Here is a 14,683-nt window from a genome sequence, read left to right on the forward strand (position 1 = left end):
CTCGGCGTGCTGGTCATAGGTCCTGAATCCTGGTTCCGAGGTCTGGTCACTAGTCGATCATACCGCAGGAAAGCGATGTCTCCCCTCGCCCTGGCCTCCCTTAACATCGGCATCAACTCCCTTCTTCTCTTCCTCACAGACTCGGTGTAATCTTCATTTATATAAATATTAGATCCTTTAAGCTTCTTTGCTTGTTGCAGTATGTGTGCCTTATCTTTCTCTTTCATCAACTTTACCATCACCGCCCTCGGACCACGATCAGAAGGTTTCCCGACTCTGTGAGCCCGCTCCATCTCAATTTCTTGATGAATTTGCAGTTTATTCTCTTTCACTTTACATTCCGCTTGCGTCCAGCTTTCTCCAGCTGTCTCGATTCCCGCAAAGATCAAGTTTTTTCGCTTGCTTATGCAGAAAGGCCAGCGCCATGCCTCTGGCCTTTAATACATCCGCCCCACTCCTCAAGCATATTTTGTGCTGTAGTTACCAGCTTGGTAAACTCTACGAAAGTCTATGTTTCTTCATCTGTGATTATGGGGGCATTTACACTAGCACAAGCTACAAACAAGAATTGATCATGACAAGTTAGCACCTAGCTCCAGCTTGTGACTCCTGTGTATTGTATACAATACTTGACAGTCACGAACTGGGGCTAGTCTGCACCTGTAAGACTGTTGCATTGAAATATGAAGAAAATGCCCGGTATTCCTATGCGACTTGAATCCAGCAGTCTCTACAATGCTGAATGAATCCTTCTGTCAGTGCTTTTCAACGTGTACAGAAAACAATTACATGATTAAATTGTGAGATCTATAGGACAACAGAAAGCTCTGGCACAACTTCACCCACTGTCAAGGTGCACAAACAAACAGGAATGCAAAAAGTCCAGGAACAATTGCAGTGTATTGAGCAACTTTAGTTGCTGGACCTTTTGCTTTTTAGATCTATAGGACAACAGAAAGCTCTGGCACAACTTCACCCACTGTCAAGGTGCACAAACAAACAGGAATGCAAAAAGTCCAGGAACAATTGCAGTGTATTGAGCAACTTTAGTTGCTGGACCTTTTGCTTTTTAGATCTATAGGACAAACAGAACACTCAAAAACACAAAGCTAAAACATGTAATTTCAGCCTTCAACACCCTTCTGTTCATAAAGTGTAAAAAACTAAACAAAACATATAGTAGTAGTAGTAGTTTGTATACATATAGTACACATACATAACATATAGTAGCAGTTTGTATAGAGAATTCAATACACAAAGACAAGGGAACGTGTACATCATCTATCTACAGATGTACACATGGTGTATATTTTTAGAATGTCTTCTAACTGTGAAAGCAATTACTGTAAACACTAAGACTGTAAATTATTTCCCCAATAAACTTTTATTTTTAAATAGCTGAAAATTAAAAAAGCAGAGGTGAATAAAACACCACGGTTATCATCCATACATCTACATATGCATATCAGTTATGGTTGCTGTTGAAGCTGAAGACCACCTTCAGATGAAAGTCACTGCTTACGTTAATTGTTATGCCATATGTATTTCATTATCCTGAGAAAAATTCAGTATTGAAGTCCCAATTTAGTTAAATGAAACAATCAACATTGTTTATGCAAAAACACAGAGAGGACACACAGACACACTGAAAATGATAACAAAACTCATCCACTCTCAACTAAACACAAAAAACAGAAAATAAGGTAACACATGGCGGTCACATTCTTCACATCCACAGACTTCTAGGGCTTAAAAACTGATAATCTTGAATGACACTTCAACAGCATCTTTTGACAGACACTTTTCCTATAGACACTTTTTTTTGCCAATGAAACCTAATAATCTCATCACATAAATCATTCTCAAGCTAAGACTGCAGGCATGTCTAACCAAAGAAAGATTCTAAAAGCTTGCAAACAAAGACAAGAATACAACATCATCAAATGTGTTGGGCTTTCTTTTACATCACTTTAGCTCTATGGCTCCTTCAGAATGCTCAGAAAGCAAACCTGAGGAGAAATACAATTCGGATCAATATTTAGTTCTGCCCTCTTTGAAAAACATGGTCATCCTACACGGCTACTTCAAATATCATAATACCACACTCAAAATGACAGAAACACATCCAACAGTAACCATAAGAAACACAGCAAAGATCAACTTCTTGTTAGCAAAAATGTTCACAGGGATTTTGACCCACTGACTCAGCTCGCCAGATGTTCCTCCAAACAGAGAGTCCGCCATTATCGCAAGTCTTTGTTATGACAGAGCTGAAAACGGATCATGATGCAGGTGAATAGTCCACCAGTAAAAGAGACAAAAAGCTTCCAAAGGTGTTCTGGCATGCACAAGAACTTTGAAAACACTGTCCCATGATAATGCATGTCCTGTCCTCTTCAAGCGAAAACAGACAGCGAAACTCGGAAATGTCATATTCGATGTTACTTGCATTACACAGCTTGCAGTCCTCAATTATCTGTCAGTCACTTAGAACAACCACTGGTGAGCAACACCCAGTTAAAATTAGGGAAGTAAAGATATGCAAGGGAGAGAGGTTGAGAGATGTTTGGAAGTGTTTGCACCAGTGCAAATGTTGCTATTGTTGACAGTGGTATTAACCCAACAGTAACTTTCACTGTAGAGGGGGACTGAACAACTAACTCAATAGGGTTAAGTAAAAGTTAAGTTATTGTCTAAAATTAAGGTTTTAGGTGGTGATAAAAACAACTGAAGAAACTGGGGACTTTTTTTTGCTGGTGCAAATCTTACCAGGTTGGACCCTTCTGTAACGGTGCACTGAATTCAACCTCCGTAAAGAATTCAGAGGGCGAGGAGAAAACAGCTCTTTTCATTGGTTTAAACCTGGTAAGCTTCAAATCTTTCTTGGGTGTAGACCTAAAATATCTGGCAACCCAGGCAGAAAAAAGGGGGTAGCACATGTCAGCAAAATTAGTGGTGTGGTCAAAAAGCATGTCACGACTCCTCATTGCCCGAGTCATCCTCATCGTAGCAGCAGTCGCCGTCCCCACCCTCCACATCGTCGTTGTCATAGTAATAGTCATAAAAAAGGTCAGAGCCTTCATCCGGGGCAGGAGCCCGTGTGCGAACACAGTACTCGGCCAGCGTTGTGGGAACTTTAACACCATCGCGCTCAGCTTCTGCCTTAGTGGCCAAAACCTGCTTCCTGAGGGACATACAAAGAAATATATATACAATACAGTGATGACACAACACTGACTCTTCAGAAGGAGTTTTTTTTCAAAATTTAGTGTGCTGTTGGAAGAATATATTGTTATGTATAATGATGCTGTGGGACATTTTACCTGATGATCTCTACATATTCCCGGTCCTTGCCCTTGCTGTCCCTCCATTTACGGTACATGACAGAGGCGTCCACATTAGCAGGAGAGAAGGTGTTTGGTTCATTCAGAAGCGAGATCACACTCAGCAAAATGGTCCTAGAAGTAAACGCAAAGGTGAGTGGCATGTCACAGTTTTAAACCTGCCCCACAGTCACGAAAACATCCTCATAAAATGTGTGACAAGGCCATTATAAACAAAATATAAATCCATGAGTTATTTCTATCTAACCCCCTCAAACCTCCTTTTTCACATACTGTTTCACAGATATTCAATGGAGGTAAATTAAGGCCACAATGAAAGACTTTTAACTATAAATATATCTTCCAAATTATTTCCTAAAGGTAGAGTTTATGGCAGAACAGTTATACTAGTTTGGTAGAGAGGACAAAGCAGGAAGGAACCCGCAGAGGAGAGACACGAGGAAAAATAAGGGGAGGGAGTCTACTAACCGGACGTTTTGGGTGGGATTCCATCTCTCTGAAGGCAGCTCTCCACTCTGTGGGTCGTCCACTGGAGGGTGCAATATAGAAATACACACATCTCCATTCTAAAACAGAGGAAATCAACTCCTTTCACTATCAGATGCATCATGTAGCCCTTATAGATCAGCTATTTATGATGTACATTATCAAGACCACACAGGTACACACAAGCAAAACAACAGGTTAATATTTAGCCTGACTATGATACTATACCTCATAAATGTTGGGGTGCCACATCTTTGTGAGGAACCGGAAGGTAGGTGGCGAGTACGGATAATCTAGAGGGAACTTGATCCGGGCCTAGGAAACAAAACATACATGTACATGTAGATTATGCTTTTAAGGAATATATACAATGTTTATATAAGCTTAAATGACTGAAAAGCTTTGGAGCAAGCCCTAACATTTTACACGTCATATGTACGACAGCCTTGACAGTAAAAACAGGGTCAAGCTGAGTCATAACTGTGGCTGGAAAACTAATCAGATGGCAATAGAGCCCTCTGTTCCCTTTTGGGGAACAGAGGGTGATCCCCTGACTACTTTAAGACGTCATATTGTTATTAGGTTATATATGCTTTTATGAACGGCCAGATGTGCCAAATACATTTTTCATCTTAGTGTACAATTAAGTTGTATTCAGTTCTATACTTACCTTAAAATATCCCCCTTCATAATGAGTGTTAGGGGGGCCGAAAATGGCCACTTCCCAGTTGTACAAGTCAGCCTCATCGACCAGTGTTATTTTGAACCCCTCAACAGGCTCCTCCTGAAGGCTCTTCATCTCCAGCATAAGTGCTTTCTGTGAACTGGCTACGTGAGAGGGGTCGTGTTGCGCCATGCTGGACTAGGTGGCTTTCAAGATATTCTGGAGTAAACAGATGACGGTTTTGTTTACACGGCTACGTTACGTTAGCCTAACTAGCCAGATAACCTACCGGCAGTGAAAAACAACTTGTGTGTTTTCGATGTTCGGAGACAATGAAACAGGCCAAACTAGCCAGACTGCGCACAAGCCAAACGGTCTGGTCGATTGTCCCTAAACCAGTTAAATTATTTACCAATGCCAGTACTCAGAAAACGACAAACTGTCCAAACCATTGTGGCTGACCAGTGCCCAGCATTGGCTGATCCACCTGGCAGGGAGCTGTGGATATAAGCCGTAAATCTACTGGTAGCTGCTAGCCAATGTAAGATAGCTAACCAGCTCTACCTTACCTAACAGCTGACGCCGATTTTACCGTGGTGTGAACAGTTTCAATCTTCCCTCGAGAGCCAAATTAGAAAGGTAAACACACCTATTGGTCGCAAATACTAGTAAACAAAACCCTAACGATAACAGTCAGAAACCTAGCTGATAACGCCCTGACAGAAGACTGGTTAAAGAAGAATGTTGTTGTAGAGTCCCCCTCAGAACATGCAATAGCGTCCTGTGTTGTCTGGTATTTGTAGTCTTATTTTCACCCGTAAACATTACTTTCCCTCCGTTATCAGTCAAGAAGTCACACAATAGTTCATACAAGTACTTGGTTATATAAAATCTAATTTGACCGAGATAAATGTGGTTTGGTTGCGACAATTATCTTTTGAGCATTTTATTTAGGAGTTAATTCAAAGAACTACATTTGCCTGTTTCCTGGCGTCACGAAAACACGAATATTTGTATTTCTAAAAGCTGCTTTGACCCATTTTCACTCGAAAATTATTGTGAACACAATAACACATTGAATAGTCGTGTTATTATTACTGACTGTTCAATGTGTTATAACAAGTTCACTTAAACAAAAGAAATACATGTGGACTTTATTTTCGAAAGCCATACGCTTGACGTCTAAAATAAGCGCCATTTTGAAGAAAGCCTCTTTAAGATGGCTTTCTATTGCCGGCGTAATTAATGCAGATATCAGATAACAGGGTGTAAAAGTTTGTTGAGGATACATAAATTAGGGGCGAATTTGAGTGTTTGTTTGTTTGTTTGTTTGTTTGTTCTTTCAAAATAGTTTTGAAATTTGTACATAAATTGCACTTAGTGGGGGCAGCAAACAGTTGCCTTCTACGCCATATTTACGCGACAGGATCACAGTTTGGCCCCGTACTGACAGAAAATTTGTGATGGATCTGAAATCACGACGTCGGACCCGTTCCAAGTCCAGAAGTCGGAGTAGGGATTGGCGGAACAGGTCCAGAGTGAGCAAGTCTCGATCTCCAGAGGAAAGAAGAGGTCGCAGTCGGTCTGCGGACACGAAAAGAACAGTCCGGGACGGGAGACGGTCGAGTAGCAGGAACTCCAGCGATGGCTCTCCTGCCCGATGTCGGCCTCAACACAAGGACCGTCCAGACTCCAGAAGCGGCTCGGAGAGTGACAGGAGGCGAGGACTACATCGTCCCGGGAGGAAGTCAAAGGGTCGATCATCCAGGTAACCGACTTTGCTTTTGGTGTTTTGCTGGTTCTTATCGTTGTCCGTGTTAATCTGAGAAATTCATTTTATTGTAAAAGGCGATTTTGGCCACACGGCAAAAAAGCAACCGGATCCAATAGGCCTAACGTTATTTTCCTTTAAAACATTACTACTTTGAGAATCAGCATGCATATAAACATACTGTACCTCCGCAAGCCAAATACTGTACTTCAAAATACTTATCATACCATCATGCAGTTCAATTCAACTTTATTTCACGAGAATAAATCCTGATCGTGCAGATGTAAATAGGCTGCAAGTAATCAGTTAATGAGTCCTGGGTATTTTCGTTTAAAACCATTAAAATACTGAAGGTTCCTTGCTCACACAGTAGTGTTCCTGAGTGTGTACTAAGCTGTTAAGAGCCAGGTTGCTGCATAGACGGCGAGAAAGAGCAGGTGACTCTATATCAGTGGTCCCCAACCCCCGGGTTTACAGACACTTTTGCTGTTGCTTATTTTGCACAAACCAGCTACCAGTTTTTAGTGATCTTAGTCAGCTGAAAAAACTTCGTCTAAAACGTTTCACCAATCATCCAAGAGGCTTCATGAGATCTGATGAAGTTCAGTAAGTTTTTTTCAGCTTACTATGACCTGGATGACTGAAAATCTGCACAGACAGTGATCTTAGTCCTATATAACTTCCACTGTAGACAAGGATCCATTGCCCAACCAAAACATGAAGACCCATTGTTCTGTGAAGGAGTTACAGGTGAATTGGTTTCTGACTGTGGGTTTACTTTACTGAGGACCTAATAACAAGTTGTTTTTTATACACAGCCAGCTCTTTCCATGTTCTCAATTAGAGCCTGCTGACATACTCAATAAAATTTGTAATCCTTTAATCTCAAATACATGGTTGTCTAATGAGTAAACATCTAATAAACCACTTTGTCTGCTTTAGTTCTGATTCAGATTATCTCAAAGTGAGGAGGAGGAGAAAGGAAATGGAGAACCGGAGAGGAATATCTCATGACAGGACAAGGCGAAGGTCCCAGTCCACATCTGACTCCCATGATGAAAGCAGTGATAAAGAAAGAAGAAGACACAGAAGCCCTGACAGATTTAGCCCAGTCAGAGACAGAGACAGAGACAGACAGAGGAGGGAGTTGAATAGAGGCAGAGAGAAGTGGCAGAGTAGCAGCAGAGAGATGGACAAAGGCAGAGAGCGAAGGAAGAGGAGTGAAGACAGGGAGAGAGGGAGGAGTGAGAGGAGTGAGAGGAGTAGAGAGAGGGCAGACAGGGATAGAGGAAGGCAGCGCTCAAATTCACCTGAGTCATCAGAAAGCTCTGGGTCTGATCATGAGAGCCACACGCTCAAGGAAAAGGAGGACAAGAAAAAACAGAGAGAGATGATGAAAGCTCTGGAGACGCCAGAGGAGAAGAGGGCCAGAAGACTGGCAAAGAAAGAAGCAAAGGAAAAGAAGAGGAGAGAAAAGATGGGTTGGAGCGAGGAATACATGGGATACACTAATGCAGACAATCCCTTTGGTGACAACAACTTATTAGGCACATTCAAATGGCAGAAGGTGAGTTAGAGAGCAGCTTAAAATAGATGTTCACATCTTAATCGCAGATGTCATGACTTGGCTTGAATGTTTTATCTAATGCAAGAGTTTTTTTTTTCCCCTCAGGCACTGGATAAGAAAGGCATTGGCCATCTTGGAGAAAAAGACCTCAAAGAAAGAAACAAATGTATCCAAGAGGAGAACCGTAGAGAGCTACAGAAGGTCTGAGCAGAGGGCTAGTTGTTCAGTGGCAGAATAATGTCCGCAGCCTTGTTATTATAAACATCACATTTACTGTGTTTATATAGGTAAAACAGCTTCGTCTGGAGCGGGAGCGAGAAAAGGCCATGAGAGAGACGGAGCTGGAGATGTTGCAGAGAGAAAAAGAGGCAGAGCATTTCAAGACCTGGGCTGAACAGGAAGACAACTTCCATCTGCAACAGGCCAAACTACGGTTAGTGTGCATCAACAATTACTGTTTATACCCACTGGTGAAGCAATAAAGCAACAGTTCCTTTATACATATACAGTATGCACTGTCTCACACACACTTATGTGTTGTCTCTTTAGGTCTAAGATTCGCATCCGTGATGGTCGTGCCAAGCCCATTGACCTTTTGGCAAAGTACATCAGTGCAGAGGATGACGATCTTGCTGTGGAGATGCATGAACCTTATACCTTTCTCAATGGGCTGACCGTGACCGACATGGATGACCTGCTGGAGGATATCAAGGTATGATGTTACTGTATGTTGCATTTAAGTGTAAATGTTGTATGACTTGTACAACTCTATAAAACAGATGTGGTAGTATTATAACATAACTTTTTTCTAAAGATTGCAGCATCTTTTAACTCAAACTATAATGTGAGCTCAAATAAAACATCTCCTTGAAATAAATAAATTTGTAATATTGCATCACTTTCGTAGCGATTAGCTCACCCGCTGAAATGGTACGTGAGTTTTGTAATCAGTTATCTCACTATGAAATGAGACCTCACCATCTGAATAACTCACATTTCAACATGAACTGTGCAAATGGCAGCCAGCAGATGTGATTATAGTATTTTTCAAATGATCCTTACTTTCTTCTTTTACTTTCGGCTGTTCCCGTCTAGGGGTCATCACAGTGAGTCATCAGTTCTCACTATTTTTTATTCTTATGGCGCATTTGAAGTGTAATCACCCCAGACAGCAGCTTAAATCAGGTAGATCACCTGTTAGCCTGCTTATGTGTTGGGCACCTTTTATTTAAATCTCTTCTGATGGATCAGGCTCCTTGTGTGACTGTGAGCTTTGGGATTTTACTGCCCCCTGCCCTTTGTAACAAGATGGGGAAAATTAATAAATCCAAACATATAAAGACTACACTGCTGATTCCTTGCTGATAAGCCTACATGAAGACTGCGCTGTCCTACTTGTGACAGACTACTGATCTGATGAGAGAGGCTGCACAGAGCAGTGTGGATAGAATAGTCACACATACGCGTCGCTCACTTCTCGTGATGTTCCAGTTTGAAGTTAGTTGTGGCTGAAACCCACCATCAAGCCTTCTTTAAATAGGAGGCTACTAGTAATGTTAGCCCAGAAATGAGCTGGTACTTCGCCAGGTGAGTGAGAGAGCTGAACTGTGCATGAAGTCCAACACCTACATCGCCAGACACTCAGATGCAGACAAGTGATTAGAGATGTTTTATTAGTTGTTTTACACCTATCTGTAGATGGTTTACTGTATGGGTGGTGATGGTGTTGTTACTGATAGGTGTATATGGAGTTGGAGCAAGGCAAAAACGTAGACTTCTGGAGAGATATGACGACCATCACAGAGGACGAGATCAGCAAACTGAGAAAACTTGAGGCCTCTGGGAAAGGACCAGGTACAGGGTTTTTTTTTTTTATCATCATCATAAAGTAATTAATGTAGATTTTTTTTTCTTTTGTGATGTCACATCTGAAACTGTGTGCATCTGAGAAATCGTGTTATTTTTGTTTTGTGGTTAACATGCAACAGGAAACCTGCTCAGCAGTCTTTTTTTTTTTTTTTGCACTCTTTTGTATTCTCAGGAGATCGCCGTGAGGGCATCAACACGGCTGTGAGCACTGATGTGCAGACTGTTTTCAAAGGAAAGACTTACAGCCAGCTGCAGGCGCTGCACCTGAACATCGAGACCAAGATTCGGGCTGGAGGATCCAATCTTGATATTGGTTACTGGGAGAGTCTGCTGCAGCAAGTCAGAGTCTACATGGCTAGAGCCAGGTACAAAGATGGACAAATCCACTGGTTTTTGCTCTTACCATAATTTAAATGATTTATTTGACTGCCCTATTAACACATACACAGTCTAATTCTACAGCAACAAGATAGCACTTTGTGTGTCTGGGCATCCACTAGAAACATGTGTCAAACTACAATTTTATGTCCCAGGTTGAGAGAGCGACACCAGGATGTGCTGCGCCAGAAGCTGTTCAAGCTGAAGCAGGAACAGGGGGTGGAAAGTGAACCTTTGTTCCCCATCATCAAAGAGGAGCCAAGGAGCGAGGAAGAAGAGTAAGTTACCCAGAAACCACACACTGCACACATCCTCAAAGTGCGACTTTGTGACTGTTACTCTGCCTATTTTTAGTGATGGTGACATGTGGTTCTAATTTCACTAAACATTATTTTAATTCTTGCTTCTGTGTTGTATAAGCTTAAAAATATGTAAACCTGTGGATGCATTGACTCCTTGCTTAATGAAATTAACCCCAAATATTTTTTAACAGCAGCAGGAAATCAGGAGAGCAAACTAGGGTGACCACACCAGGAGAACCCTGCCCGTCTTCCTCTTTGTCCACCACAAGACATAACAGAGAACAAGATGATGAGGTAGAGGAGGCAGGCCCATCCACATCAGGAAACCAGGAGGGTGGAGGAGAAAAGGGGGACGAGAAGGATGAAGAGAAGAAGGGTGAAGTGGTGGAAGCTGTGCTGACTGAGGAGGATTTGATCCAGCAGAGTCAGGCGGAGTACGACTCTGGGCGCTACAGCCCAACGCTACTCATGCCATCTGAGCTGCCGCTGGATACACACACAACCACACTGGAGGAGGACATTCACAGACTGCAGTTAGCACGCAGGCAGCTACAAGTCACCGGTACGAGATGAACACACACACACAGTTTGAGTCACAAAAATAGCTCACATTGTAAGACTAAACAGTAGAAAATATTTAAAGCATTTTATAGAAACAGTTGAGTGGAAGTCCACAGACCAGTCTTCATGATCTTGTGTACAAAATGTTAACTTATGAATATGGTACAGATGTATGGCTTCACTGCTGCTTCTTTAACATTTTGTCAGGTGACGCCAACGAGAGTGCAGAGGATGCCTTTGTACGTCGTGCCAAAGAGGGTATGGGCAATGACGAAGCCCAATTCAGCGTGGAGTTCCCGGTCGCGGGGAAGATGTACCTGTGGGCAGACAAATACCGCCCCAGGAAACCTCGCTTCTTCAACAGGGTCCACACAGGCTTCGAGTGGAACAAATACAACCAGACACATTATGACTTTGACAACCCTCCACCCAAGATTGTCCAGGGTTACAAGTTCAACATCTTCTACCCGGATTTAATTGACAAACGCTCCACCCCGCAGTATTTCCTCGAGCCCAGTCCTGACAACAAGGACTTTGGGATTTTAAGGTTCCACGCAGGCCCTCCCTACGAGGACATTGCCTTCAAGATTGTAAACAGGGAGTGGGAGTACTCACATCGTCATGGCTTCCGCTGTCAGTTCGCCAATGGGATCTTCCAGTTGTGGTTCCACTTTAAGAGGTACCGCTACAGGAGATAGAAACCACGGACCAGGAGCCCAGTCACTGGGTTTTATTTAGGTTGTACAGTCACTGTGCTTTACTCAACTGTTAAATGTGCTCTGCTCTCACAGGAAAGCAGGTTGTTAAAGCTACAAATAAGTTCCTGTGGTTTTCTAAAACGAAATTTTAATGTAGTTTGAAAAATCACATATTAAAGATTCTCCCCCCCATGTTTTTATCCTTTACAATATGCCACAGGTTAATGGTTTTCTGTTGTGAACACAAATATAGATTGTACACTTAGAGGGAATTAAAACAACAAACATCGAAAATTGGTATGTCTTCAGAAAGAGACATTTTCCAAGGTCAAGTCCAGTCTTACAGGAAACTAACAAACCCTGCTGGCCACATTTAGAAACATGGTTTAAATCAGTGCAGCTGAAATCTTTGCAACTAGTGGTTAGATATGAAATGGCTCAATTTCAGGTACTGTGCATTCGCTATGAAAATGAAACCAGTGCTTGCAACGTAACTATAATGGAATTTACAACAAGTAGTAGGAAACTAGCAAACTTTAAAATGTCCATACAAATTGCAAAACAAAACACAGAAATTCAAGTGTGTCAACTTTCATTTAGTCTCAACAGTTCATGGTCACTCATGTGGTTTCAGCCACTTGAAGATGAATCCAGTAGTTCTTGTTTGGGGCATTCCAATTCATTTGCTCTGCGTGAATAGCGTTCAGTAACAAACAATGTGCCCGTCGTGTTCAAATTTCTGACTCATCATCAATGAACTGTAGAGATGGCAGGTTAACTTCTGGCTCATTCTCCTCTGCAACACTGACTGCTGCTTCTCCTCTGGTGTGGTTGTTATTACCGCTGCCGCCATCTCTTCCTGAGACCAGGGGTTTGTCCTCTGCGAGCGCAGGCCTCGGTGTCTCTCGGTAGATAAGAGCAGAGTTCTGACCCCTCTCCTTTTGGGTCCCCTGGGATTGTTCTCCATTTTTCTTTACACAGGGCAGAGGTAAGTGGCCTTTGTAAACGTTCCAGGCCACAAGGGCAAAAAAGGAAACTACAAGCAGCCCAACTACAACCTGCAGTCCAACCACAGAGGGGCCATCATGAACCCGGGGAGACACTGTCCCACCGCTCTTGCCGGAGCCTGCTTGGGCTACTCTGACCTGGTACTTTGCTACAGTGGTTGTGTACGTGGCAGTTTTGGAGTGCTCCACTGACAGACAGCGGTACAGTCCAGCATCTGTGTTTAAAGCATTGAAGATAATCAGTCCATCTTGTAGTAGCTGAAGGCGAGCTGAAGTTGACAGAGGACGGTTGTCCAGTTCCCATATAGTCTTTGCCAGGTTAGAAGGTGAAGGGCAACTGAGATTCAGTTTGGCACCCAGCCAGACAGACCGGTTCATGGGTGTAACAGGATCTAAAAACAAAAATGTCCTTCACCTAAGTATTTTCATTTTGAGAATTGACTACCTCAGTTAAGGAGTGGAAAATGTAGCTCACCAGCATCTGGGCAAAGAGAAGCATCTCCTCCTTTCACACTTTGGATTAGTTCTCTGAAGCAGAAAATGAAGTCATTTAGTTTGGATAGTACTGTCTGATATCAACACTGCTTGCTCTACATGTTAGGACTGCTGCTTACCTTTGTGAATTAGAGAGGACAATACACTTGCCAACAACTTTGTCCCAGCCACAGTATGGGTCTCTGGCAAGAACGCAGTCTGCACAGGACAAGGACCTCTCACAGGTGGCCAGTGGTATCTGTGCTGCCCCATAGTCTGAGCCTGCATAGAGCTGACCCTGTACATAATAGATCCACCACACTAATGTATGCGTTTTACCATAATGTACCATGAACATACGTATAATAATGATTTAAAATAAGCCATTAGTTTGACTATGGCAAAGTTTTAAATTACCTTGACATTTGAAGTTTTCAGAATCTTGATCGGCTTTGGAGGCTGGAAAACTTGTATTTCCTCTATGATGAACATTTCTCCATCATAGTTCACAGCTTTCAGCACAGTGCCCTCCGCTTTTTATATAAGACATAGAACTTTAACATTCTGGCAACATACAGCCTTAAAAGCATCATTACACTGTTATCAAAAGCAGCAACATGAAACATATACAGGATGTGGAAGTGTTCAGCACAACCCAGAACACACCTGTGCCTATAAACATCACGTGGTGCTTCTCGCCATCCGCAGCCTGCACTTGGTTGACTACGATGCCTGTAAATGTGGCTCCCCTTCGCACCAGCAGAGGCTTCTCTCCTATTGGCTGAATAGCTTGGTCCATGAGGGGCTTATCTTTGATAAACTGCAGGGTCCGGTCTGGGAGGTCCAGAGTCTGAGTTATCCCCAGTTTACGAGCCTGATTGTTTATACACTGGCAAGGAAAGAGGGGAAGGAAAGAGAAAACAGAACAACGGAGTCAGAGAACAAAAAGAATCTGTTTCCTGCTGGGCCACTTGTAACTTTTTTTTTTTTTTTTTTACATCGCCGTTCCCTGTGAGAGTCGTCTCCTGCACACATGCTAAATAGTGGGCAGACTCACAGCTCCGGGGCGGGGGACGGGGATATCGCCACTGTGCATCACCCACTTAACAAAAGAGGTTTCTACGGTGACTGGGGATTTGTACTTCCCTTCTGCAAACACTCTGCTGATGTCAGACACACGGTACGCACACACGGCAGACAGCTTTAATGTGTCCCTGAAACACAAAAACACACACAGCAAATGTGAGCCAAGTAGCCAAGACACCCTGCTCCCTCCAACACAAACTTGGCTGTTAATTCAAACGTACAACTGCGGCGTGAAGATGGCGTAGAACAAGCAGTCCTTCCATTGCTGCTGGGGATCACACCATCGGTAAGCATCCTGGATAATGTATGGCAGTTGGGGCTCCAGCACTGGACAGTCCAGTCTGGCCTTTAGGAAGGATGTCCACTTCTTCTGCAAAGTCCTCAGACCTCCAAGGTCACCCTGTGGGCACAGACCAACACCATGATGCCAAAATGTCAGATGGAAAACTCATGAAGACAAAGGGGAACCATCGTCA

At 42.9% G+C, this 14,683-nt stretch overlaps 3 protein-coding genes across 5 annotated transcripts in view; 1 reads left to right on the top strand and 2 right to left on the bottom strand.

Moving 5' to 3' along the window:
* Positions 1-1,368: 1,368 nt before the first annotated feature.
* Positions 1,369-5,819, bottom strand: LOC109969285 (ubiquitin-conjugating enzyme E2 R1-like). Its single transcript, XM_020616032.1, has 5 exons — positions 4,501-5,819; positions 4,059-4,145; positions 3,813-3,910; positions 3,324-3,458; positions 1,369-3,184 (listed from the first exon to the last, which is right to left on the bottom strand). Exons 1-5 carry the CDS (start codon positions 4,684-4,686, stop codon positions 2,974-2,976), a joined length of 717 nt encoding a protein of 238 aa, XP_020471688.1. The 5' UTR covers positions 4,687-5,819; the 3' UTR covers positions 1,369-2,973.
* A 2-nt stretch (positions 5,820-5,821) lies between these two features.
* On the top strand, positions 5,822-11,662 carry cactin. 2 transcript variants are annotated; one of them, XM_020616027.1, is made up of 10 exons: positions 5,822-6,262; positions 7,208-7,832; positions 7,938-8,033; positions 8,120-8,265; positions 8,382-8,544; positions 9,572-9,686; positions 9,874-10,066; positions 10,235-10,357; positions 10,573-10,943; positions 11,150-11,662. In XM_020616027.1, exons 1-10 carry the CDS (start codon positions 5,958-5,960, stop codon positions 11,638-11,640), a joined length of 2,628 nt encoding a protein of 875 aa, XP_020471683.1. In that variant the 5' UTR covers positions 5,822-5,957; the 3' UTR covers positions 11,641-11,662. The 2 variants fall into 2 exon arrangements, with proteins under 2 accessions (XP_020471683.1, XP_020471684.1); XM_020616028.1 differs by having other exon boundaries at positions 10,576-10,943.
* A 696-nt stretch (positions 11,663-12,358) lies between these two features.
* Positions 12,359-14,683, bottom strand: part of sema4e (semaphorin 4e) — a 6,403-nt gene continuing 4,078 nt past the window's right edge. For both annotated transcript variants that reach the window (XM_020616029.1, XM_020616030.1), the window contains exons 9-15: positions 14,429-14,607; positions 14,179-14,335; positions 13,788-14,010; positions 13,539-13,654; positions 13,262-13,419; positions 13,123-13,175; positions 12,359-13,039 (exon numbers count right to left, since the gene is read on the bottom strand). In XM_020616029.1, the coding sequence (XP_020471685.1) occupies positions 12,372-13,039; positions 13,123-13,175; positions 13,262-13,419; positions 13,539-13,654; positions 13,788-14,010; positions 14,179-14,335; positions 14,429-14,607 (1,554 nt within the window). In that variant the 3' untranslated portion in view covers positions 12,359-12,371. The remainder of the gene's footprint in view (positions 13,040-13,122; positions 13,176-13,261; positions 13,420-13,538; positions 13,655-13,787; positions 14,011-14,178; positions 14,336-14,428; positions 14,608-14,683) is intronic.

Source organism: Monopterus albus, unplaced genomic scaffold (genome assembly GCF_001952655.1).
Source record: "Monopterus albus unplaced genomic scaffold, M_albus_1.0 scaffold172.1, whole genome shotgun sequence".
NCBI classification, from domain to species: domain Eukaryota; kingdom Metazoa; phylum Chordata; class Actinopteri; order Synbranchiformes; family Synbranchidae; genus Monopterus; species Monopterus albus.